Source organism: Trichechus manatus, unplaced genomic scaffold, assembly GCF_000243295.1.
Source record: "Trichechus manatus latirostris isolate Lorelei unplaced genomic scaffold, TriManLat1.0 scaffold00251, whole genome shotgun sequence".
In the NCBI taxonomy this organism is placed as follows: domain Eukaryota; kingdom Metazoa; phylum Chordata; class Mammalia; order Sirenia; family Trichechidae; genus Trichechus; species Trichechus manatus.
The window spans coordinates 1,474,453-1,501,823 of record NW_004444187.1 but is presented as its reverse complement, the minus strand read 5'-3'; the positions used below and the strand labels follow the sequence as shown (position 1 = coordinate 1,501,823).

Sequence of the window (27,371 nt, the reverse complement as noted above, 5' to 3'; positions counted from 1 at the left end):
TCATCTGTTGCTTAAACATGATTTTCCTAAGGACAGAAATACCTATATCTAGACTCTTCACAAGCTGTTTCTTATTTGATCATTTTTCTATAGAGCAAATTCATTTGAAACTGCTGATGGTATCGGCATACTGGTGGCATAGTGCTAAGTCTTTTCTGAAGATCTTATCACACCATCGTAGCTTATCTCCACTTTAGTTCTCTGGAGATACGTTACAGTCTGCCTGCATCTACTATGAAGGGTATGAAATAACATGTATTTCATTCCCTGTCCTAGTTCTTAATCAAAATCTGTTTTGTCATTGTTTATTTTTTAGTAAAGTGGTGTGTGTTCATGTGTGTGTGGTTATTTTGGGTATCAGAGTGATATTTTGATCTTGCTTGCATTTGGGGGAGGTGAGTATTAATACATGACCCAAATAATCAGCTTTTATTGCATTCTTCAAACACAGAAAAATAATATAGAAAACAAATAATCTTTTTTTGTTGTTATAGATGTTCGGTTACTGCTTAACAATGATAATCTTCTCAGGGAAGGAGCAGCCCAGTAAGTAGTATATGTAACAATAACATAATTAACATAATTAAAGGGGAGAAAATGTTTTCAAAGTAGTTTTTGAGCACTAATCCTTGAAACAGATATTTGCACATCAAGTTCAAATTATGTAATTATGTAAGCCTAGTACAATATTTTTGGTACTGGGGACGTAGAGACACAACTATACCAGGAGATTCTCTATTACGTGTGTGTATGTGTGTGTTTGGCAATGACCTTATGTACTCTGTTAATACTGCTTTTTTGACATTTGCAGAATTAGATGGAATTATTTTTAAAACTTTGATTTTTGAAATTGTGGTAGCTTTAACTTTTATGTAGATTTTAGTTTTTTTGTTACATGTTTGACCCTAATAGATTGTTTGCTCTTTGAGGGCTAGAAGTTTATTTATTCTTGAATACCAAACATAGTAGCTTACACATGATACTTATTTTAAGTGTTTTCTGAATTTGTGAGTGATTCAAAGACTAATCAAACCCGTTGCAGTCGAGTCGACTCTGACTGATAGCAACCCTATAGGACAGAGTAGAACTGTCACATAGGGTTTCCAAGGCTGTAAATATTTATAGAAGCAGACTGCCACCTTTTTCTCCCACCAAGAACTTAACCACTGTGCCACCAGGGTTTCTTGATTTAAAGATTAGGCACTTCGAAATCCCGATACATTGTCTTTGAACCGGTGACCACAGGTAAGACTTCCCACAACTGTGTTAGGATTTCAGAGAAATAATTGATTCTCTCCTCACTCCTGCCTCCTAAAATAAGGTCTGAGGTCCCATATATTAGGCCAACCATTAGTAATTCAAACAGATTTTTAGGTTCTTAAAAAGAATGTTTAGTATCCAGCCAGCCAGCTAATTTTCCTCCTGATATATGTATATACTACCCAATATGTGAAATCGTAACTAACGAGGAAACGGGATTCTAACAGTGAATAATTGAATAAGGAAAATGATGAGGCTAAAGTGTGGGAAAAACCAAATCAAACCAAACCCATTGCCATTGAGTTGATTCTAACTCGTAGTGACTTGATAGGACAGAGTAGAACTTCCCCATAGGATTTCCAAGGAGCGGCTGGTGGATTTGAACTGCTGACCTGTTGGTTAGCAGCGTGAGTGCTTAACCACTATGCCACCAGGGCTCCTGAAAGTGTGGGAAAGACATGATGAAAAATGTGAGATATAATTTGCTGAATGATTAATACTAAATGGTATAGAAATCTAAATATAGGAACCAGGTAGTCTAGAAATGGGTAACTGGGCTACAGAACTCCACAAGGGCAGGGAAAGCATTGTTTTCCCTTCATCTAGTGGAGTGTTTGGCATACTGTAATAAGAGCTTAGTAAATATTTGCATGGATGGGTGGAGGAGTGGATGCTGAGTAGGTGGGTGGAGTGAGTTTTCTGAACTGCAAGGGGCTTGGAAGTCATCTAGTCCAAACCCCTCTTTTTGTAGATGGGGTTAAGTGGGGCCCATACTAGCCAATGACAGGGTTGAAACAACATCCAGATATTCTGACCCCTAGATTAGTGAGTACCAAGGCTTTTGGTCTAGCCTGGAACCAAATTGTTATTTTAACTATTTAAATTTACCATTTAATCATTGCTTTTACAGGAAAATGAATCCTAAATTGTAAGAAATTTAGTTTACAAACATACTTTTGGGATGAAGCTCATTTAAGGGTTAGTAACTGCCTAGCTATGTGGAAGCTATTCCTAGGAAAATGATAGTTTTAATTAATTAAAATTAATAGTGAATAGCTACTTCTGTCTCCCCCCTCCATGCACTTCTGTATTCATCCCCATCTTTTTTGAACATGCAGTGTCAAGAGTTTGACAGCTAGTAATTTATTTCTACCTTGTTTTCACATTTATTAGTCCACTACTAACTCATCAGTAGTGCTTTGCTCAACCAAACAGTCCTTTCTGGGAATGACTTAGTAGCTAATTAAATACCTGAAAATTCAATGTCATTTGAAAAATTACCAAACAGATTAAGGTTTGAGATGTGTTCCTGAGTTTTTAAATTCTCAGTATCTTTTCTGTTAAGTTAAAAAAATTTCTCAGGTTATACACTTAACAAAGTACTATATGATCTTTATGTAATTTTTTTGTATTCAGAGGATTTTTCCTACAAATATATTGTGTAGTTACCTATTAATGTATTATTCATTAGGCATGTAAGAGTAGAGAGAGACATTATTCTTGATCATTTGCTCCGTGTATGACATTCAAGATCCACCTGGGCCAAATATGCCATCCAGCAGCCGTATCTCAATATTTTTTAATCCGTCTTGTCACCATTTCCTAATTCAGACTCTTAGCAGTTCTAACATGGATGTTTGTGATAGCCTGCCTGTTTTTCCTGACTTTGGTTGCTCCACTGCCCAATTCCTCATACACACTTTTTTTGTTGTTGGGTGCTGTTGAGTCAGTTCCAACTCATACCAACCCCATGTGACAGAGTAGAATTGCCCCATAGGGTTTTCTAGGTGGTAATCTTTATAGAAGAAGATCGCCAGGTCCTTCTCCCACGGAGCTACTGGGTGGGTTCAAACTGCCGACCTTTTGGTTAGCAGCCTAGCACTTTGCGCCACCAAAGCTCATTTCATAAACACTTCTGCCAAATTAATCTTCTTTAGAAATGATTTTCCTTTCTCAAAAACTTCTGTGGCTCTGCTTTGCTTCCTGAGTAAAATAATTATTCCATCATTTGGGGCCTTGCAGTTTAATTGAAACCTAACTGAACTGATATATGCTAGGCATTGAACTTGATGGCCTTCTGTGATGTTGTGTATAGCCTGTTCCCATCTTAATTTTCCAGATATCTCGTTCACCAAAACTCAGTTCCAGCCAACTGCAATATTTATTATTTTTCTATATGCTTTTTTGTTCATACAGTTCCCTCTAATTGAAATACCCTTTCTTCCTCTTCCTCCTGCTTCTATAAGACCAGTTTTTCATGCCATTTCTCAGTATCGCCTTCATTATGAAATCACTCCTAATTTTATTTTCTTCTTACTTTTGCCTCAACAGAATGTAATTTTTCTATTTTTATATTTTTCGTGGTGCTTTATTAATAATTCTCTTATGTTAACTTTCTATTCTGTGTTATAGCTGTGTATATCCATTATCTCTTCTGTTAATCTGTAAGCCCTTTAATCATGAGATGTGTCTCATTATTCTATGTCTCACAGCACCTAATCTGTTTCCTGATATGTTGCATACTAAATATATCTTGAATAAACGTATATATATATGTATATATGTGTGTTATAGATATATATCTTATTGGTAGCTAACCTTTACTTTCTGGGTCTTGAATGAAAAGGCCAATTATGTTTACTGATTTAATTTTATGTTGCTAAGCATTAATCAGTTTTAAAGATAGTCATTGCCACATAATATTTATAGCTAGTATAAGATCAATAATGGAGAATTATAATTTTACTTGCCTTGTCATGTGCAATACAAGAGAGTTGTATTGACAGGTGAATTGTTTGAATGTCATTTTAAAAAAACATTAAATGTGTAATTTTAAGTAATTGGCTTTTTTTTTTTTTTTTTTTAGTGCATTTGCACAGTATAACTTGGACCAGTTTACTCCAGTAAAAATTGAAGGTTATGAAGATCAGGTATGTTTCATGTAAATACAGGATCTAGCTATTCATTGTTTCATGTATAATGATTAATGTCTCCTGGAAGAATTGTGAAGTGTTATGTTTAAATTTTTTTTTTTTTAAATTGTTCATTTTAATCATAGCCACTGATATGGATCAAATTGTGGTGTTTGTTATAGCAGCACTAGATAACTAAGACAGAATTTGGTACCAGTAGAGTCAGGTGCTGCTCTAACAGATACCTAAAATGTGGAAGCAGTTTTGGAATTGGGTAATGGGTAGAGGTTAGAAGAGTTTTAAGGTGTCTAGTAGTAAAAGCCTAGGTTGCCTTGAAGAGACTGTTGGTAGAACTATGGATGTCAAAAGGCAATTCTGGTGAGGACTCAGAAGGAAGTGAAGAGAGCTATAGAGAAAGTTTTTATTGTCTTAGAGAATACATATGGCACCAGCAACAGAATGTTGCTACAAATGTGAATGTTAAAGAAGCTCTGGTAAGGCTTTAAAAGAAAATGATGAACATGTGATTGGACAGTGAAGGAAGGGTGATGCTTTTTATGCAGTGGCAAAGTTGAATGTTTGGTGGAAGGTAGAACTTATAAGTGATGAACTTGGATATTTAGCTGAGGAGATTTCTAAGCAAGATCTTATAGGAGTCGCACGGTTTCTCCTTGCCGCTTACAGTAAAATGTCAGAGGAAAGAGATGGACTTTAAGATGAAAACAGAATTTAAAGATTTGGAAAATTCTCTTGTACAAACTAAGGACACGTGTCCTAGAATATTCACCAAGGATGTGGCTACACAATCTTTTGTTAAAGAGATTAAGCCTGTGACTGATGGATCTAACCAACTACCACAGCAGAAAACCCATCAGCTTAGACTGAAGGGGACAGAGAAAGAGTGAAAGGAAAGAATGCTGTCTGCTTCTTGGAATTCTATAGGCAGGAAGCAGGCTAAAGGAACTTACATTTGTTGTCCTCCAAGAAAAGAAAAGCACCATCCCTGGAGCAGCTCAGAAAACAGCAGAACTGTTGGAAGAAGCATGGGAAGCAGGGCTTTCTCAGTTTCAAAGGATTGAGGCTACGGTCTCCTGGATCTCAAAGGGTGGGGCCGCAGCCTCCTAGGTTTCAAAGAGTCGGATATTCGCCAGCTTGGTTCCAGAGTGTGGGGCTACCATTAAGGTGTGCCAGGGGGCTGGGATTGCCGCCCAGAGGTGAGGGCTTGGGCTGCCATGCCCAAGGGGCAGAAGAACAAGGCCTGCAAGGCCGAAAGGGTGAGGTCTCCACTCAGATGGACTAGGAGAATGGTGCCACCTAAAGCTGAGGGAGCAGAGTTGCCATCTCAGAGGGCCTGGAAGGTGGAGCTGGAGCCCAAGGTCAAGGGGCCTCCACCCAGCATCTGGAGGGTGGAGCCACTGTCCAGATGGTCTTAGAGAACAGAGGATTATTTTCAAGCCTTGAGAGCTAATGTAATTTGTTCTGCTGGGTTTTGGACTTGCTTGGTGCCTGATACTCCTTCTTTTCCCCCAGTTCTCCCACTTATAATGGAAATGTCTACCTTTTGCCTGTTCTGCCATTATACTTTGGAATCAGACAGTTTGTATCCTAGATTTCCTAGATTAACAGATGAAGAGAAATTTTGTCCCTGGAGGAAGTATGCCCAGAGTTTCACTCGTATTTGATTTAGATGACTCAGAAGATGAGATTTTGGGGCTTGGAGTTGATTTAAGACTTTTGGGGTGATGTGATGGGGTCAGTGTGTTTCGCATGTGGCAAGGACATGAATTTTGGGGGGCCAAAGAGTGGAATATTATGGATTGAATTGTGTCTTCCCAAAATATGTTATAAATCCTAGCCTCCCTGCCAGTGGTTGTAATCCCATTTGGGAATGGGTTGTCTTTATTATGCTAATTAAACAGGTTTAGTGTAGGGTGTATCTTGAGTCAGTCTCTTTGGGGAATGTAAAAGAGATTAAACAAGCAAGCCAGAGAAGCAGAGATGGGAGAAGAGAGATGCTCAGCCACATGAAGATTGCCCAAGAGCAGAGACAAGGACTTTCCTTCTAGCCGACAGAGAGAGAAGGCCTTCCTCTAGAGCCGGCACCCTGAATTCAGACTTCTAGTCTCCTAAACTGTGAGAAAATAAGTTTCTGTTTGTTAAAGCCACCCACTTGTGGTATTTCTGTTATAGCAGCACCAGTAACCAAGACAGCCACTTATGGGAAAGTAATTGAAAATTTAGTTGCTATTGTTGAGACCAATAATGCTGTAAGCAGAAAGTTCCTTTTAGAAATACTCAGATATAGTTTATTAAGATTTTAGAAAATAATTGCTTTGTATCTACTTTCTTGTTTTTTATAGGAAAAAATATCAATCCTATATTAATCCAAAATCTAGAATATATGTTAGTAAGATTTATATCATAATTTGGTTGCTCTGGAATTCTTCAGTTCTTCATGTGAGTAACTTAGCATTTAGTAATTATTAAATCTTTTCTTCCAAAATGCAAGTTAGAATTGCTAAGCTAAGAAAAACCACAAAATGTCATTAGCATTGTGTTTTTTTGTTTTTGGTTTTTTGGTTTAGAGTTACTGATAATTAAATGGTGATTGTTTTAACTCATAATATGCTTTCTTGAAGCACGGTTTATATAAAACAATGTAAGAAGGAGCCGGTAGGTAGAACACAGAGAAAGTGGTACAAGTTAGTCCTTAGTGGCTAATATCAAAGCTTGCGTTTGGCATTATTCATTATATGTGTAGTGTTGTAGTTACAGGGAGAAAGTGAGACTAGACAGAAGATGATTTGTAATTGAAGGAAAAATATAAGCTCTTACATATTTAGATATATGTGTGTATGTATATATGCACACACATATATAACACACATATTATTAATCTCTTGTATTTATTTTATTCCTCTCAGGAGGTTTTGATTTTTATAAATTTTTAAATTCAAAAATTTTTTTAATTTTTTTAACAATTGGAAAAGAGTGAACACTATGTCAATACTATGATAATAATACTGTACTGAACATCTTTGTGCGTCTAGCATATTGACTGTTGCTTTCTTAGGATAAATTTCTAAAAGAAGATTTGCTGGGTCAAAGAAATCGGTTTTTTTTGTAAGCTGAGTAATGTAAGGCAATCTGTTAACCAACAAACCAAAGAGAAAAAATTTATGGTGTATCAATAGATGGTGAAGAGTCCAGTAGCCGTGTCTCATTAAAAACAAAAACCATAAGTAAAATAGGTATAGAAGAAAACAGTCTTCTCTCTTATAAACAGATAGTAAATATCATAAACTACAAATACTAAAGCAATTACAGTTAAAATAAAAAATTATTCAAATATGCCTACTTATCACCATTATTATTTATTATAAATGGAGCTGTAGCAAATAAGACAAGAAAATGAAAATGTGTAAAGCATTGGGAAAGAAGAGAAAACTCTGGTGACATGATTTATATATTTAGACATACCAAGACACTCCAGTAAAATTAACACCCCCCCCCAAAAAAAAATACTAGGCTTCATAGATTAATTTTGTAAGATGCCTGAATCTAAGGTGAGTATACAAAATTCATTAGCTTTCCTCTACTGCAGCAAGTAAGTACCTAAAACTAGAAATGGGTAAGGGAGATTGCCATTTAAAGTAGTGGTAAAAATGATACATTAACCTAGGAATAAGCTTAGCGAGAAAGGCTCAGGATTGTGAAGAAACTAAGTCTTATTGAAAGATAAAACAGTATCTGAACAATGGAAAGGCACACCACATTTTATTCTTAGAAAAGCTGTGTAAATTATTTTTAAATTAATAGGTGAATTTAATGTAGTTTCAATTAAATTTGTCAAAATTATAAAGTTTATATGAAAAAATACGAGCTTGAAATGACCAAATAGCAGGAGATACTTTACCTCCAGTGCAATCAAGTCAGTGTGGTATTGTGTAGACAACCAGTTCAGCAGAACAAGCATAACAAACAAAAAAACCAAACTCGTTGCCATCGAGTCAATGTCGACTCACAGCAACCCTATAGGACAGAGTAGAACTGCCCCATAGACTTTCCAAGGAGTGGCTGATGAATTCGAACTGCCAGCCTTTTGATCAGCAGCCAAGCTCTTAACCACTATGCCACCAGAACAAGCATGGAGAACTAGATTTTAGTCCCAACATACCTGAAAATGTTTATAAAGGACAGGGTTATAATTTAGCCAGACATATAATAAGAGATATTGGCACAGCTGACTTCCAAGAAGATAGTTAAGTTGAGGTCTCACACAGTATACAGAAATAAATTTCAGATGGATTAAAAACTTGTGAAATGACTAAAATCTTAGGAGAAAATTATACCCTATGTACAGTATGGGGCCAGGGAAGACCATCTTAAACAAGACTGGAAATCCAGAAACTATGAATGGAAAGATGGACATTTTTTACTAGATAATAATTTTTTAAACTGTGTTCTTATAAATTTGTTGTTGTTGTTAGGTGCCATCAAGTTGGTTCTGACTCATAGTGACCCTGTGTACAACAGAAAGGAACACTGCCCAGTGCAGAGCCTTCCTCACATCGTTACAATGTTTGAGCCCATTTTTGCAGCCATTGTGTCAATCTATCTTGTTGAGGGTCTTCCTCTTTTTCGATGACTCTCTCCTTTACCAAGCATGATGTCCTTGTTTAGGCACTGGTCCCTCCTGATAACATGTCCAAAGTGCATGAGATGAAGCCTCGCCATCCTCGCTTCTAAGGAGCATTTAGGCTGTACTTCTTCCAAGACAGATTTGCTCTTTCTTCTGGCACTCCATGGTATATTCAGTATTCTTCACCAGCACCACAATTCAAAGGCACCAGTTCTTCTTTGGTCTTCCTTTTTCATTGCCCAGCTTTTGCATGCACATGAGGCTATTTGAAAACACCATGGCTTGGGTCAGGCACACCTTAGTCCTCAAAGTGACATCTTTGCTTTTTAACACTTGAAAGAGGTCTTTTGCAGCAGATTTGCCCAGCGCAATACATTGTTTGATTTCTTGACTGCTGCTTCCTTGGGCGTTGATTGTGGATCCAAGTAAAGTGATATCCTTGCTCTTACAAGTTGATAAGAAAAAAAAAAGTAGGTGAAATATTAAAATATATTTGCTCACAGAGGAGCAAATAGCCCACAAATATGAAAAGATGTTTAAATTTTCCAGTAGTTGGAGAAATGTAATTAAAGTAATATTATTTTATACCCATAATACTAAAATAAGAGCTGTAATGCCTATTGAGGGTGGTGATGTGGGGAAAAGCATACTCTGATATATTGTTCATGGAAATGTGGATTTTCATAGTCATTTTTTGGGAAAGTACTTTAATTATGTATTAAAATTTGACAATATATAAATCCTTTATCTACTACCCCCACCCCCACTACTGGGAATCTAGCCAATAAAAATACAAGTATCTGTATGTTAGCATATAGGTGCAGTCATCCCTCAGATTGGTTCCAGGACCCCACGGATACCAAAATCCCTTATGTAAAATGACATAGTATTTGCATATAACCTGCACACATCCTCCCCTTATACTTTCAGTCATCTCTAGATTACTTACAGTGCCTAATACAATATAAATGCTATGTAAATAATTGTTATACTGTGTTGTTAGGGAATAATGACAAGAAAAAAAAAGGATTTTTTTTTTTTAAATCCTGTTTTTTTTCCCCTCAAGTATTTTCTGTCCAAGGTTGGTTGAATCTGTGCATGGAGCCAACTGTACAATAATAGTTATTTCAGCATTTTTAATATATCCCCCCCCCCAAAAAAAAGAAGACAGCCTGGAAATGAAGAGCGTGCCCATCAATAAGGGAATGACTGAATAACTTATGGTATATCCACATTATGGAATATTAATCAGCCATTAAAAAGAATGGTGAGAGGTATACTAGTCAGCTTTCCAGAAGGTGTTTATGATGAAAAAAAGCCCAATGCAGAAAAGCGTATGTGTGCATTTTTATAAAATAATGACCCTAAACACCCTGTCCATGTGTGTATGTATATATGACATACCTATATTTATCTATGTAGAATTATGATGTGAGTTTGAAAAAAATTTGGAAGGATCCATAATATATTGATACCATGATTTACATGAGAAGGATAAGAAAGACCTAACATAGGTAGCTGGATTGGGAGAATTGCAAGAGAAAGAAAAAGGGGAAATTTTTTAAAATAAAGCACAAAAATGTATATGATCAAATTTATGCATGTACACAAATGAGTAAATTATGTTTCAAAATTTTGGAAGTAAACAACTGTCGATTAGGTTATAAGAAACAAGAAGTGGGCACCTCAGAGTAGAGACTGTGGGCCCGAGAACAATGTAGGAAGCACTGAAGAGGATTCTTACTGAACCAAAAATATCGTTCTTGTAACCGTCCTGGTTAAAGGTTATTACTAGTTCCTTAGTTTTGAGGAGCTGGAGACTGATATTAGAAATGATAAACTTTATTGTTCTCAAGGGAAAAAAAACTGACTCTAGTAGCGTTATTAAAAAATGCATTTTTTCACTAAGAAACAAAGTTATATTGGGAGAAAATCTGATCTACGCTGAATAGGAGTAGTCTCATTCTTCTTTATAGTCAACTCATTGGAAGTATTATAGTTGTATCAGTATAGTTAAACCTGTTCTTGGAATAGAACTATTTTATAGTTTTAAGGAAAACTTTTACACGAATATATATTATGTATCAGTACTTGCATACTGTTTTAAATCCTTTTTTTCAAAATTTATTCCATCATTGAAGGTATTGATAACAGAACATGGTGACTTGGGAAGTGGAAAGTTTTTGGATCCAAAAAACAGAATCTGTTTCAAATTTGATCACCTAAGAAAGGAAGCAACTGATCCAAGACCCTATGAAGCAGAAAATGCAATTGAATCATGGAGAACTTCGGTGGAAACTGCTCTGCGAGCTTACGTAAAAGAACATTACCCAAATGGGGTCTGCACTGTAAGTCATCAATGTGCATCAGCTTTTGTGTTTTATGTAAATGTAACAATGTTTTCATGATCTCTCAAATTTACGTTAAATTACAGAGCCGGTTAGAACTTGTCACTTCTCCCCCTCGGAGTTTATATGAAAGAATGTTTACTTCTCCCTCCCCCCTCCCAAGAAATTCTAAATAGTAAATAGATATTGTATGAGAGTCTAAAAGGTAAAAATGATTGTATCTTGAATTAATTCCATAGGAATCCTAATACATCGATTATAAGAGCAGGATATGATGAGATTCTTTAATCTAATGTTCATAATTTAGGAAGTTTAGATCAAATTTCCTTTTATGTAGTTAACAGAAACCTTGGAACAAATAAAATTATTTAGATGTAGAAACATGTCCTCATGTGTTTTATAGCCAAATTTCCTATGTTACTTTTATGTCATTCTTTCACTGGTTTAACCTATTTTTATATTTCAGGATGAAAATGAGATAGAAAGGAGTGCTTTTTTCTATTTATTTTCATAAGATTGTTTGTACTCAACCAGGCTTTTTAGTCCTCCAGTTTGTGTTCTGTGGCCTTTTCCATAGCAGTTTGACCTTCTGAAATGACCGTCAGATCATGAAAATCTCCTACTTGAAACCCTTCAGAGATTTCCCCCTGTACTTGGGATAGAGTCCAGACTTTTGAACGTGGCTTACAGGCCCTGTAGACCTGACTTCTGCTTAGCTCTCCAACCTAAGATGACCTTACATCCTGATTTATACCTGCTGACCCAACTTAATTATTAATCTCTCCAGTTACACCTGATTTCATTCTCAGAAGTTTCTCGCTTAAGACAAAAATTCATATGGTCCTCTTAAGTACCTAGGTCTCAGTAATTATTTGAGAAATAACAGCAACATAACCTAAAATCTCTTAGGAGTTCTTTGAGTCTTGTTCATTAGGATTATTCTGGAAGAATAACTTAACAACGTGAGATGCTTAGGTTGAATTAGAGAGTCCTTGTTTGTTCTTAAAGGATTGAAAGGCACGAATTAGTCATGACTTTTAAAGCAGTACGCAGGAGGTGAAATAGCATTGTCATACATCATAGACATTCCCTTAAAGACCTTTCTCATGTTTCCCGTTGCTGTCGTGATACTTTTTAAAATGACCGAGAAGTGGGAGCCCTGAAGATTGTGAAGGGAACAAAAATGATAACCACAGTCTAGGTTCACTTCTTATTTGTATGGAACAGGTAGATTGGTATCTATGTGCTTAAAATAAATTCTCTACATTACTTATGATACCTGTGTTTTGAAATGGAAAGTATAGTATGTCTAGGATGTTTATGAATATCTTAGAGTACAATTAGTTTTACTCAATAAATTTTTACTTTATTAATTACGAGCTCTGCTGTGATCCACTCTTGAATCTATAATTAGATGCACATATTTGAGTATTGTTTTCTAGCTCCTATATTGGAATGATGACTTTGTATTTTTTTATGTGTTCATAAAAAAATACAATTTTTCTATACAATTTTCAACATTTTATTGATGTTTAATGTTGGGCATTCTGTGGCCCTAAATTGTGCTTGTTTTCTTTCTCAATAAGGTATATGGTAAAAAAATAGATGGACAGCAAACCATTATTGCATGCATAGAAAGCCATCAGTTCCAAGCAAAAAACTTTTGGTAAGTTATAATTTCAAGTATTGAGGAATTTTTTTATGTTGTTTATATTCTTTGTAGTTCTTGCTTTATTGATTAGGGCTATACCTTGTTTTTATATGATTGTCTAAGAACAGTCTTAATCTGCCCAATCGTATAAAGGTAGCATTAAATCCATTGACCTTCAGTGAAAACTGTGTGGGAGAGCATAGGGAGTTTTTAGAGACTAGCAAACAGCATCCTAAGGGAGCATGTGTGCCTGGGAGCAGACCAGTTGGCAAGCGCATATATTTATTCTGAGAGAGGGTTGTTCCTGAACGAAACTTGCAGGGACAGGAGGGGGCAGAGGTAATTATAAAGTGAAGAACAGTGATTCTTTTGTGAACTACTTTGGGGGGCTCTGAGGTAGATGTTTTTATGGAGATTGCTTTGTGCTTGGTTGGCCAATGTGAGAAAGTAATGACATGTTTTATACAATGAGGCAAATTAAATCATGCCTTGTAATTTTGTATACAGTCATTTGATTATTCCTTATAAAACTATACCCCCAAAGCACAAACTTGCCCTACTAATCTTGACAAGTTGTTGGCCCTTTTGTTCTTAAACAAGACTATTTCTGAGATATCTCCTGTTATAAAATTCTGGGGTGTTTTTCAAGACTTTATAAGTTCAGAATTGAATGAATTCTTTCCCTGCCTTTATTCTCCTTTCTTGTTAAAACATGCTGAAACTCATCAGATAAGTATGATATAATAATTACCTTGTAAGTATATTAGTCTTTGACTCATTAGCCAAGTTGGTTGGTGGTGCTGTTGTGGGGAAAGTAATAGTTGTCAGTAACCCCTGTAGACCAGTTTGGTCCATGACCCAGGTTGCTCTGCTAGTTAACCATTTCAGAAATAAATGCACGATTACAACCTTAACCAAGGACGTTTGGAGGAATACAGCTCCATCATCACTGAAGGAAAATAAATTCCATATGTGAACATATCCCTTAATGAAAAATTGCAGTCTCTTAAAACTGCTAGTGTACGAAGTTACTTTTATGAATTTAATAGAAATGTAGTTTCTGTATTTTAGCCTTAAAAACTTAAGCATTAATCTACCAGAATCCTAAAGTAAAAATCTTCACAAAATCATTATTAATTTATGCTACTTGTGCCAGGAGATTTATAATAAAATCAATCTTGTTGAGACTGAACTGCTACTAAAGGAAAATTCTTGTTATTCACTTTTACTTTAATATATATTGGACATGTTATAATAAACTTGCTAAGTAGTTTTTAAAAATATAATTCCTTTGAACTTCAACATATGTAAAATTAAAAAATGTGTCTCTGAGTTTTCTGTTCTTACTATTTCGCTTTGCATATCTGAATATTTTGTTTCTAAACCACCACTCTGAACATTGTATCCTTGAAGTTAAAAATTTCTGCTCTGGAAGAGATAAATTTTATATGATTTTCTAAAGTGCAGAATATCATGCGTCACATTGATTTCAGTAAAATCTAAGTGTTTTGATACCAAGAAATATACTTTAGTTTACCTAAAGTATAGGTAGAATAAAATCAGAAGACACTAGTCTTAGATGTTTCTTAGATTTCATTAGGAACCTTGTCTTCTTGGTGTTCACTGTTTCCCCAGTGTCTAACAATATTGGGGACTTACGTGTTTGTTGAATGAGTACATTTTTGTAATTGCAGGGTTAATTAAGAAGGGGGCAGAATATTACGTTTTTTAAAAATTAGGACATCTTTACTATTCATTCACTCCATTAATGAAAGTGTACTATCTACTCAACAGCATTTACTGCCACTATAGAATACCTTTGGAAGTATCTTTTAAAATAGTTCTCAAATCAGTAACATTACTTGGCTTAGAATTCCTTTTTTTCTTTTTATTTCAGTGGTGATGTATGCATATTGTCATAATAAAACAGTAATGTATAGGCTTGCCACTCACTAGTTGTTTGCTACTAATACCTAAATAGAAGGAATAATTTATTTTGGAATCATGAAATAAAAATGAATAGACCTAGGTTTTTTTTTCCAACCATGCTTTATTGGATAATCTTGGATGAGTCACTCCAAATCAGTGCATATTATGAAATTCTCATGTATTTGTAAAGCATATACATTGTGTAATAATAGTAGTTCTCAAATGTTAGTATTCTTATACCTAATGTTAGTATCTGTCGTTCTATAGACTTTTTCATTATAATATACACACAACAACACATACAGCATTTCATCAGTTTCTGCATACACACTTTAGCAACATTGTTTACATTCTTTAAGTTGTTCGTCCATTTGCTCTTTTTCCAAACTATCCCACCACCCTTAACATACCTGCAATGCAGTCCAAGCAAAAACCCCCCCTTTCTCCCTCCCTCCTTTGGTAACCACTAATTACTTTTGTTTCTGTATATTTGCTTATTTCATATAAGTGATATACAGTATTATCCTTTTGTGTCTTATTTGGCTCAGCGTAATGTCCTCAAAATTCATCCATATTATGGCATGCATCAGGACTTCATTCCTCTTTATGGCTGAGTAATATTCCTTTTTTTTTTTTTCCTTCTCTTCATTGTACTTCAGGTGAAGGCCCACAGAACAAACAGTTTCTCATGAAACAGTAGTACACACATTGTTTCATGACATTGGTCAACAACCCGACAACATGTCAACCCTCTTAACTTCTCAACCTTTCTTTTTGGTGAAAATACACATAGCCAAAGATACACCATTTCAGAAATTTTTGCATGCACAGTTCAGTGACATTGACTACGCTCTTCCAGTTGTGCTGCCACTCTCACTTAAGATGAAGGCCTACAAGAACAAAATAGTCTCTCATCCAACAGTTAACTACACATGTTGCCCCATGACAATGGTCAACAATCTCACAACACATCAACAGTATCCTTACTCAACCTTGGGTTCCCCATCACCAGCTTCCTTGTCCCCTTCTGCCTTCTGGCCCTTGTCACTGGACTAGCGTACCTCATTAGTCCCATTTGGTTTTATGGGGCTGTCTGCCCCAGGCTGAATGGCGAACCTCGGAGATAACTTCACCACTGAGCTAAAAGGGTGTCTGGGGGCCACGCTCTCAGGGCTTCCCCAGTCTTCTTTAGGCCAGTAAATCTGGTCTTTTTTTTGTGAGTTAGAATTATGTTCTACATCCTTCTCCAGCTCTGTCCAGAACCCTCTGCCATGATCCCGGTCAGAGCAGTCAGTGGTGGCAGCCGGGCACCATCTAGCTGCACTGGACTCAGTCTGGTGGAGGCCCTGGTAGCTGTGGACCATTAGTCCTTTGGACTAATGTTTTCCTTGTATCCTGCTCTCCCCATTCTCCCTTGCTCCCAAAGGGATGAGACCAGTGGAGCATCCTAGATGGCCACCCACAGGCTTCCAAGACCCCAGACACTACCCAGCAAGGTAGAATGTAGAACATTGTCTTTATAAACTGTGTTATGCCAATTGAGCTAGATGTTCCCCGAGACCATGGTCCCCACAGCCCTCCGCCCAGCAATTCAGTCCCTCAGGGAGTTTGGATGTGTCTATGGAGCTTCCATGACCTTTCCTTGTACAAGTTGTGCTAGTTTCTCCTGTATTGTGTACTGTCTAACCCTTCACCCAAGATACCACTTATCTATTGCCTATTTAGTATTTCCGTTTTATGTTCATGCATCCTCTCTGCACTTACCAACATGGTTATGTTCCAAAGACCAGGTCATTATGTGATATTGGCATTACACAAAAATGGAGGATGACTGTATCAGATCACAAAGTGGAGGATGACTACATCAATACAAAACTGCCAAATTACATCATTTACAGAACTGCCAGACCACTGAGAATCATGGCCCAGTCAAGCTGACACATAACCTTAATGATCACAGCCAGCTTTACTCTCGTCTCGCACCTCGGCATTCATTATTGCCAGATGTACAGCGTTAATGCGCAAAGTAGATGAGTAGATTTTTTACTGTTGTCGTAAATGCAAAATGTCAGGTAATGAGATGGTTGATAAATGAGTAGGTAGTATACCACATTCTGCTTATCCATTCATTGGTTGATGGACATTTCAGTTGTTTCCACCTTTTGGATATTGTGTATAGTGCTGCAGTGAACATTGGTATACATATGTCTGTGTCACTGCTTTTAGGTCTTTTGGATATATACCTAGGAGTGGAATTGCTGGGTCGTATGGTAGTTCTGCGTTCAGCTTTTTGAGGAACCGCCAAACTGTTTTCCACATTGGCTGCACTGTCTTACATTCCCACCAATAATGGGTGAAGGTTCCAGTTTCTTCACAGCCTCACCAACACCTAGTGTTTTCCGTTGTTTTTATCGTTGCCATTCTTATGGTGGTGAGGTGGTATCTCATTGTGGTTTTGATTTGCATTTCCTCAATAGCTGGTGACGTCCAGCATTTTTTCATGTGCTTGTTGGCCATTTCAAAACCCTCTTTGGTGATGTCTGTTCAAGTCCTTTGCTTATTTTTTGATTGGGTTGTCTTTTTTTGTTGTTGTTAAGTTGTAGAAATATTTTGTAAATTTTGGATATTAGATCTATAGACTTTAATTATTGGGTAGACTGCATGAATATTGAAGAGAACCTAGAAGCTTTATAGCAAGAACAAATATAATGATCCATTAGCCTTGTGACAGTTTTAGAAATATATACACTCTGAAGAAGCTAACAGGTATTAATGTGTATATCAGAATATATTTTTAGTATGCAAACAGCAATAGAGACAGAAGAGAGTCGCAATGAAAAATCTCAGGGAAAAAAGGATAAAATTCACTGTCTGAGAGACAAAAATGAAAAACATACCTGTTGCTTGTTTATATTTTTTCAGTTTCCTATCATGGATATGTATTGATTTATGTAACAAAAATCATTTGGGTGAGTGGGGAATGATGTGCCTTTTGTGTGGAAACTGACAAACTAAAATTGGAAAAAGGAAAATAGTATGACACAGTTCTTTGTAGCTCTTCTCTTTCTAGGTATCAAAACTTCTAAAGACTGTAACATTCATTAGTCATTATTTTAAAAATTTTAGTGCTTTGTATCATTCAGTAGAAGTGAAACTTCACTGACTGCATTGAGAATCTGAACATTTATTCTTAACTAAAGAATAACTGATTCAATTGAAGAAGTAACTTAAACTTTTTCTCCTAAAAGTAGCTTATATGATTTAGTTTTGAAGTGTATTTTAACCATTAGCTTTAGAATTTTAAAGTTGCATCCATTATTTAGGTCTTTTTTTTTTTTTTTTTAGCAATAAGGTCAAAATTAAATGTAGCTCATAACTAAACTTAACCTTTGATCTTTTGAATATTTCCTGATTAAAAAACTAATGCCTAGCATCCATCTCCCACACTCTCTCATACTGTAGCATTAAATTTAAATCTGAAACTTAAAATTTATTCAAATTATTTTCCCTACCTTATTTACAGCTGCTGTTTTTATTTTTAAGGAATGGTCGTTGGAGGTCAGAGTGGAAGTTCACAGTCACTCCTTCAACCACTCAAGTGGTTGGCATCTTGAAAATTCAGGTATGAAATAAAAAAGTATTTGTTTACTGATATCTAATGATTCTGAACAGAGAAATAACTAATGCATAAGCTGAGATTTTTCATAGTACAGCAAAGCCATTTCATTTCCAGATCTTTGTTTTGGGGTAATAGGAAAAACAAGTAATCCTAATTTCATCTTTTAAATAACCTTGCAGTTTATTCTAATCAAAAATATGCAAGGATAGCTGACAGATTCTAAAAACACAGCTAAAATTAGATGCTACCATTTGGTCTGCTCTTCATACAGTTTGTTCATCCAAGCATCTTCTGAGTTTGAATTGTGCTGTTCTGTCTTCTGGATTGGGCGATGTATAATATTAATGTGTATATGTGTGTAGATGTATAAATATGTATTTAAATGTGTGTATATTAACATGTATTACATATATCTTTTAATTATATTCTGTACTCCTATTTGGTTTTTACATGAAACCCATTAGAATTCAATTTAATGTAAGCTCAGTGTTTAAAATAGAAGAACATTTGATAGCTAAGACCATGTATTTGAAAATAAATATTTCTAAGTAAATTAAAGGAAAATATTCACTAATCTTTTTCTATCATGGTTCACTTATTTATTCAATACATTTATTGATCAACTGTCAGGAAGGGCATTGTGTGCTAAGCTGTAAAGCGATACAGATGCATCAGACACTTGCGACAGTATACATTTTTAGTCTTATGTCTTTAACTTTCATGTTTTGGTAACTGTCCCTTAGGTACTAGAGAATTGAGGTTAAAAGCATGGCTTATTTCGAAGTTAGACTGCCTGAGTTTGAATCCCAGCTCTGCCTGTCTCTAGTCACTTATGCTCTGTTTGTTTCCTCATTGGTTAAAAAAGCAAAACAACAATAAAAGCTCATATGGTTGTTTGAAGAGTAAATTCATTAACAGGAATAAAATTGTTAGAATAGAGCCAGACACAAAGTGCTCACTGAAGGGTAACCGTTATGGTTGACATAATTTTCTCCTCCAGTTAAGAGGCAACGGGTTTGGTTTGGTTTTTGGATGATTACAGCAATTTCTAAAATGGCTCCTCTGTTGGACTAAAGCTTATTGAGAGCAGGGGTTGTCTGGTTAACAGTTCTATCTCCAGTACTTAGCATGGCGCCTAGGATATAATTGTTGTTTATTTTGCTGGAACCTTTGCCATCCCCTAATCCATTTTTCACATTGCCATCAGAAAGGTTGTTGTTTGTTTTGTTTTGTTTTTAATTTATATCTGGATAGGTCACTTGCCTACTTAATACAATTTAGTGGTACCGGTCATCTACCAAATAGTCCAGACACATTTGCATGGCATGCAGGACCCAAAGCTGACTTGTTCCTTCCCTATGTACTCTGTAACTGTTCTCTCTCCCCACCACCTCACGTACATTTCAACCAATAGTGCCTCCAGTCGTTTCTGAAATACGTTGTTCCCTAAGCTTAATATGCCCTGTCTTTCTTGATTTGTGATCGTAGTCGTTCTGCTAAACCCAAGTCCAGCGTTGCCTCTTTTCTGAAAAATTTTTTCAACCCTCAGAGAGAGTACAGAGTATTGCTCTGTACTTTGTACATACTTCTTAGCATGTTGTGTTGAAATATAAGGTCAGGGACTATGTCTTTTTAAATGCTATATATTCCCAGAACCTTTAGCAATAGCAGGCATGTATAGTAATCACTTAATGTTTGTTGAATAAATTCATGTCTTTGAATTTGTGGAATTAAATGATTGATGGAGATACATAAAGATAGGAGTAGCATTTGGGAGGGAATATTGGGAGTTCAGTCTTGGACATCTTAAGTGTAGGTACCTGTGGACTCTCTGTGAGGTAGGCATGTCCAGCAGTCAGGTCATTTCAGGGCTTTCCTGGATAAATTGCAGGAAACCCTAACTAGTCCCCTTACAAGACAGAAGGTAGGCAGAGTTGTTTGCATTTGAAGGGTCTACGACTCAGCAGAGAAGTGAGTCTAAGCTAGAGCTGAAATTAGAAGTCGTCTGCTTTGATGTGATTGTTGAAGCTATGAGGATCTTGATAATTGCTGTAATGTGGTTCCTGTAATTTCTTTTTCTAATAGGTTCATTATTATGAAGATGGTAACGTTCAGCTAGTGAGTCATAAAGATATACAAGATACCCTCACAGTGTCCGTAAGTACTTAATTCCAAAATAAAATGTAAACATTAATCCAATACTTCTATAAAACCAGAGCAGTTTTTGAACTAACATTTTAAGTAATATTTCTGCTTCACATTAAAGTGTTTTCAGAGAGATTAAAGATGGTAAGTAATTGGAAATCTGTACCTAACTTTTTTTTAGCAGCTTTGTTGTTGTTGTGTGCCATTGAATAATTGATTCCAACTCATAGCTACCATGTAAGACTGAGTAGAACTGCCCCATAGGGTTTCCTAGACTGTAATCTTTACAGGAGCAGATCACCGGATCTTTTCTCCTGTGGAGCAGCTGATGGGTTTGAACCACTGACCTTTCTGTTAGCAGCAAAGCACTTAATCAGTGTGCCACTAGGGCTCCTTTCAGCAGCTTTATTGAGATATAATTCACATACCATTCAATTCACCCATTTCAAGTATAAAATTCAGTGTTTTTTAGTATATTCATAGATTTGTACAGCCATCATCACAATCTAATTTTAGAACTTTTTTTTTCCTCCTTAAAAGAAACCCCATAACCATTAGCACTCACTCCCCATTCCCCTCATCCCCTCCCCCAAATCCCTGCCAACCTTAGGCAACCACTAATCTGTTTTCTCACTGTGGATTTGGCTGTTCTGGACATTTCATGTAAATGGAATCTTTTCTGACTTCTTTCACTTAGCATAATATTTTCAAGGTTTATCCATGTTGTAGCATGTATCAGTACTTCGTTTCTTTTTTATTGCCAAATAATACCCCATTGTGTGAACATACCACATTTTATTTATCATCAGTTGATGGGCATTGGGTTGTTTCCACTTATTGGCTATTATGAATAATGTTGCTATGAAGGTTCCTGTACTAGTTTTTGTGTAGATACATGTTTTCATTTCTGGTGGATATATACCTAGGAGTGAAATTGCTGGGTCATATTATAACTCTTTTTTTAACCAGACTGTTTTCCAAGCCAGTTGCACCATTTTACATTCCCACCAGTAGTTGTATGAGGCCTCCAATTTCTCCGTGTTGTCGACAAAACTTAGTATTTTCTTTTTGATTATAGCTATCCTAGTGTGTGTGAAATGGTATCTCATTGTGGTTTTGATTTACATTTCTCTGATGGCTAATGATTTTGAGCATCTCTTTGTGTGCTTATTGGCCATTTGTGTATCTCTGGAGAAATTTCTATTCATATTCTTTGCCCATTTCTTAATTGAGTTATTTGTGTTTTTATTGTTTAGTTGTAAGGTTTTTTTTATGTATTCTGGATCTGAGTCCCTTAACATATATAAGACTTGCAAATAATTTTCCCCATTCTCATTCTGTGTGTTGTCCCTTTACTTTCTTGATGATACAGTTTGCAGCAGGAAAGATTTTAGTTCTGATGCAGTCCAGTTTATTTTTTTCTTTTGTGTTTTTTGGTGTATTTAGTAGAAATCATTGCCTAACCCAAAGTCACAAAGATTTACTCCAGAGTTTTCTTTTAAGAGTTTTATAGTTTTAGCTCTTAATTTAGTTCTTTGGTCCTGTACCTAACTTTAAACTGTATTGTATGTTTTTTTCTTTCCTCTAGCTGTTTGGATTATGATTTAATGAGGTTTTTCTTAAGTTCAGCTTTCAAATTCAAGGATTTTTAAACTCAGTTTTATTTTCCTACAGAGTTCTTTTACACATTCTATTCATTGCGTATGCAACTGTTCGTGGAATTTTTTGCTCCAAGGATATTAATAATCTAACATCAACAGTGACATTTTTCCATAAACATTTGTGCTGTGTATTAAAAGTATCAGTGTATGTAAGCATCAGATTGCTAATAGACAAAATCAGCTAACATAAATATTAAAGAAAAATTAATTTTGAATTCAAGAAGATGTTTGATTTAACTTTAATAAACATATATGAATGTGTTAGATCCCTGGATGGTACAGCTTTATGATCTTGGCTACTAACTGAAAGGTTGACAATCTGAACCCATCAGTGACACCCCAGAAGAAAGTCCTGGTGATCTGCTTCCATAAAAATTACAGCCAGGCTACCACCACTGACTGCTCTGACCAGGATCACAACAGAGGGTTCTGGACAGAGCTGAAGAAGGATGTGTAACAAAATTCTAACTTACAAAAAAAAGACCAGATTTACTGGCCTAAAGGAGACTGGAGAAACCCCGAGAGTACGGCCCCCAGACACCCTTTTAGCTCAGTGGTGAAGTCATTTCCGAGGTTCACCGTTCAGCCAGGGAGTGGACAGCCCCAGAAAACCAAATGGGACTAATGAGGCACAGCAGTCCAGAGACAAGGTCCAGAAGGCAGAAGGGGACAGGAAAGCTGGTGATAGGGAACCCAAGGTTGGATAAGGATAGTGTTGATGTGTTGTAAGGTTGTCAACCATTGTCATAGGGCAACATGTGTACTAACTGTTAAATGAGAAACTATTTTGTTCTGTAAGCCTTCATCTAAAGTGAGAATAGCTGCACAATTGGAAGAGCATAGTTGATGTCACTGAACTTTGCATGTAGAAATTTTTGAAATGGTGTATCTTCGGCTATGTATATTTTCAACAAAAAAAAAAAAAAAAGGTTGAGAAGGGAGAGGATTGACATGTTGTGGGGTTGTAACCAATGTCATAAAACAATATGTGTACTACTGTTTCATGAGAAACTATTTGTTCTGTAAGCCTTCACCTGAAGTACAATAAAGAAAGAAAGAAAGACGGTATAGGGAAAAAAAAAAAAAATTACAGCCAGGAAAACCCTAGGGAGCTCAGTTCTACTCTGTAACACATAGGGTTGCCATGAGTTGGAATAGATTCAGTAGCAACAGATTTTTTTTTTTCTTTTAATGGGTGTGTTAGGTCAGATGCTACCTAAGTAGGGAAGGAAGTTGTATTTTTTTAAGTTTTTCTTTAGCACTTACATGATTTCTGCTTTTGTGGTAAGTGGTACTCTCCTTGCAAAAGAGATTTGTCTACAAAATTATAGACTGGAGTTGTGAGAGGTGATCATAGTCATTAAACTTTACTGATATGCTGGCTGGAGCCCTGGTGGCTCAGTGGTTAAGAGCTCAGCTGCTAACCAATAGGTCGGCAGTTCAAATCCGCCAGCCTCTCCTTGGAAACCCTATGAGGCGATTCTATTCTGTTCTATAGGGTCACTATGAGTTGGAATTGACTGGACGGCAATGGGTTTGGTTTGGTTAATATGCTAGCTTGTGGTGAGTTTTTTAGGAATGCATTTTGTTCTTAAAGGGTTTTTATTATTGTTTTTGGAGAGAAAAACATTCACCCTCTAAAAAGTAAAGTATTAGAAGTTTACACTGACACTATTTTATAGAAAAGTCTAGATTTCCATTAACTTTACTTTTAGGGAAAAAGCAAAGAAACTCATTATATTGTCATGTTAAAATTTTTTTTCCAAAAATATTTAAGCACTAGAGTAAAAATTAACCTTAAACATTAAAATAAGCTCTTCCTAATAGGTAATGTGTTTTTTAATGTATCACTATGGTGGTAACTGTTGTTCAGGAAATATTTAACAATATTTAGATATAGTCATTAATTAGAAATCTATATGTAACTTCTTTTAAAGGTTATCTGTTAGAATACATACTGTTATAATTGAATTTTTTATGAATGTGTGTGTTATTAAAATTTCACTTTCCTTAACCAGTTAAACACTGAAACTAGGCTCATTCTCTGGATTTTAAAAATATTTTTGCCTAGTTCCACTTGAACTTAGAGTAATTAATCTTATAGTATTTTTCCTTTATTTGCCATAATGTCCATCTGTGTTATTTATTAAATTATAACATCTCCTTAACTATTACATATATTGACATACGTATTTAGAAATAATAGTGGTTTAATTTAAATAACTTTTATTTGTTTTATTTTCAGAATGAGGTGCAAACAGCAAAAGAATTTATAAAGATCGTAGAAGCTGCAGAAAATGAATATCAGGTATGATTTTTAAAAGTATTATGTAATCTTTTGGTATTCTTTTGATATTTATACTCATTTCTGAATAATGGCAGTGAAATTTTAATTTTGGCCATAGGTCTGAATTTCTCACTATTTTGCTGTAATAAGAAATAGTCTTCTTGTTTTTGGTACAAAGTAAACTTGTGAAAGTGTAACCAAAAAAAGTGACAGGTGAATTTAGTTCAAGTAAGATTTTATATTTTAAAAATAGTAAGACTCAGTTCTAGCCAGCTATAATTTCTAAATATTGATGAAAATATGCCAAGATATTGAATGGCTATTTTGTTTGTGATTGGAAATTTTAATTTGGGAGGTATTTCTTAAACCGTTTGGATTACGTGTAATTTGCTTAGATCACATTTTGTGCTCTTTTTATATTACCGGTAAGCTTCAAAACTACAATCTTGAACTCAGCATTTAATTTGATTTGGACAAGTTTCCACCACTTGGAAACAGTAATGTATAAATTGCGCTGAGTGACATAATAAAATAGATCCAAAATCGGAACACACGAATAAATATTAAATCTAATTTATGATTTAATTTCATTAAATTTAATACTTCAAAATGATAAGCTTTTTCTTTTATTTGCTTTTAAACAGCTTTTAGAAGCATTTTAATTTATTTATTTAATTTTTTGACTATCTAAAAGCAGTGAAAGAAACTCGAAAGATTAGATAGGAACCTTAGAGGGGACAGTGAATTTATGTTAAATGGGGGAGGTATAACTCAAAGAAGGTGAGAATGGCTGCACAACTCAAAAGTATAATCAGTGTTACTGAATCGTACATGTAGAAACTGTTGAATTGGTGTATATTTTGCTGTGTATATTCTCAACAACAAAAATAAATAAAATATTTTTAAAAAAAAACACAAAACATCCTGCTTAAATAAAAGTTTTTCTAAAAGCATTTATGTGTTTTATAAATTGTTCCATTTCTTCCACTTACTTAAAACTTCTAATTACTGTTTTTCATAGACTGCCATCAGTGAGAATTATCAGACAATGTCGGACACTACTTTCAAAGCCTTACGTCGACAGTTGCCAGTTACACGCACTAAGATTGATTGGAACAAGATCCTTAGCTACAAGATTGGCAAAGAGATGCAGAATGCATAAGATGAACATTGCATGACTGGATCATTTTAGTGTCTTTGGGTTTATAAAAAAAAATATTGCAAAAGTATTCAGAACTGTCAAGCTGCCCAGCCAGATGGGCTATTGCCATTTAAATCACTGTAATTAGTTTGGTTAGAGCACAAAGCTTAGCTAATCAACCATTATTTTTCATTTCTTTTGTTCAGAGAGGATTGAAAATCAATTTAGTTTAAAAGTCTTTTACTTTCTGTTAGACCTTTCTTTCTTAAAATGAAGAGATGATTTCTCTAGTTTATGGTTAAAAGTTTTTGAAGTGTTCCAAAAATATTTTACTTACTGTAACCCTAAAATTGTTGTCTTTTGGTTTATGAAGTGGGTAACTTTTTGATATTTGCCCAGTTCTTTTTAATGAGGTCAACAATGGACATTCTAGTTTAAGGTGGTTGATGGATTTAGCCATATATGCTGCTAAAGAAATTGTCTACCTTTTCCCCTCACCTCTTCCATGTATGTAAGATTGAGATTAGAGGGAAAGCATTTTCTATATCAGTTGTGTTTAAATCTTATAAGAGGGTTATTTAGCTAGCTCAGTGTTTAACTAAACTTTTTTTAAACAAGGCCAAGGTCTAATGCTATTTTGAGATTCTGAAATTAAATGAAAATACTTATTTCAGAAATGCATTTAATCCTTTTTTTCCCTGTGACAGTTACGCAAATTAGTTTGAATTTCATATGTCCCTGAGTTATTTTTATCATAAAACCACAAATGTATTATAACAAGGCAAATTGTAATATATATAATCCTGAACTCATGACCATGTCTCAGTTTATTTTTTTTTCTTGGATTGAAAAGTACTGAAATTCAATGTGACATTAAAATGCAAATTTTCCTATTTATTTGAGTAGAAAATCACTTACCAGTGAGTCATATACTATTTTAAACTATTTTTCTTTGGATGTTGTGATTCTTAACTGGTTGTAAATTAGACAAGCTGGGAGTACATGGTATGCAGTAACAGTCTAAATTTTTCCATCTTCCTATGCATAATAATAAGCATGTTTGTAATATTTTTAAAAAATACACTTAGTGATGCTACAGGAATTTCAAGCCTGTGATGAACATTAGTATTTACTATAGGGAGTGGGGTGAATTTATGGCTTCATTCAATAGAGTATTGCTTACTATACTCAAGTGGAATCCTTTCCTCACATACTCCTGCAGATGTCTGGGCCTGGAAATGTTTTTTTTTTTAAAAAAAAAAACACCACTTTTATTATGTACAATAAAATATTTCATTAGCTTGAATTGTATAGATTTTAAAAAATTCTTTCAATGAAAGCATGTTGTTTAATTTCTTTTAAAAATCCTATTGGGCTTCGAAAGCTTTGAGGATATAATATGAAATTATGACATTTTTAGTTAAATCATTTTCTCTTTAGTTTCAAATTACAAGTTTTGCCATATTGGTATTCCTAAAGAAATGAATTGGTAACATTAGATATCTGTTCTCTTTTTTTAAAGACATATTCAGAAGTCTGGTGATGTTTCTGAACTAAATACTAGATAAATCTATAATGGAGTAGCTCAGTTGTATCAATTCTGCTGTCATAGGTTTGCATCCTGACAAGGTCAATTACTTTGGCTCTATTTTATGGCCTAGAATGTGTTCTTCAAAGTACATGCAACCGTTTTTAAAGTGTTTGCCTGTGAAAGACTGGTCACAATTATTCAGAAAACAATCTGAAATAATGGCTGTGCAATACACTTACCTTTTA

At 35.2% G+C, this 27,371-nt stretch overlaps 1 protein-coding gene across 1 annotated transcript in view; it reads left to right on the top strand.

Moving 5' to 3' along the window:
* The window catches only part of CAPZA2 (capping actin protein of muscle Z-line subunit alpha 2), a 46,973-nt gene extending 19,967 nt beyond the window's left edge, over positions 1-27,006 (top strand). Inside the window, exons 3-10 of the mRNA XM_004389637.1 lie at positions 495-546; positions 4,127-4,190; positions 10,956-11,162; positions 12,749-12,828; positions 18,286-18,364; positions 20,447-20,518; positions 24,413-24,475; positions 25,476-27,006. Coding sequence (XP_004389694.1) covers positions 495-546; positions 4,127-4,190; positions 10,956-11,162; positions 12,749-12,828; positions 18,286-18,364; positions 20,447-20,518; positions 24,413-24,475; positions 25,476-25,616 — 758 coding nt within the window. The 3' untranslated portion in view covers positions 25,617-27,006. The remainder of the gene's footprint in view (positions 1-494; positions 547-4,126; positions 4,191-10,955; positions 11,163-12,748; positions 12,829-18,285; positions 18,365-20,446; positions 20,519-24,412; positions 24,476-25,475) is intronic.
* The last annotated feature ends 365 nt before the right edge of the window (positions 27,007-27,371 follow it).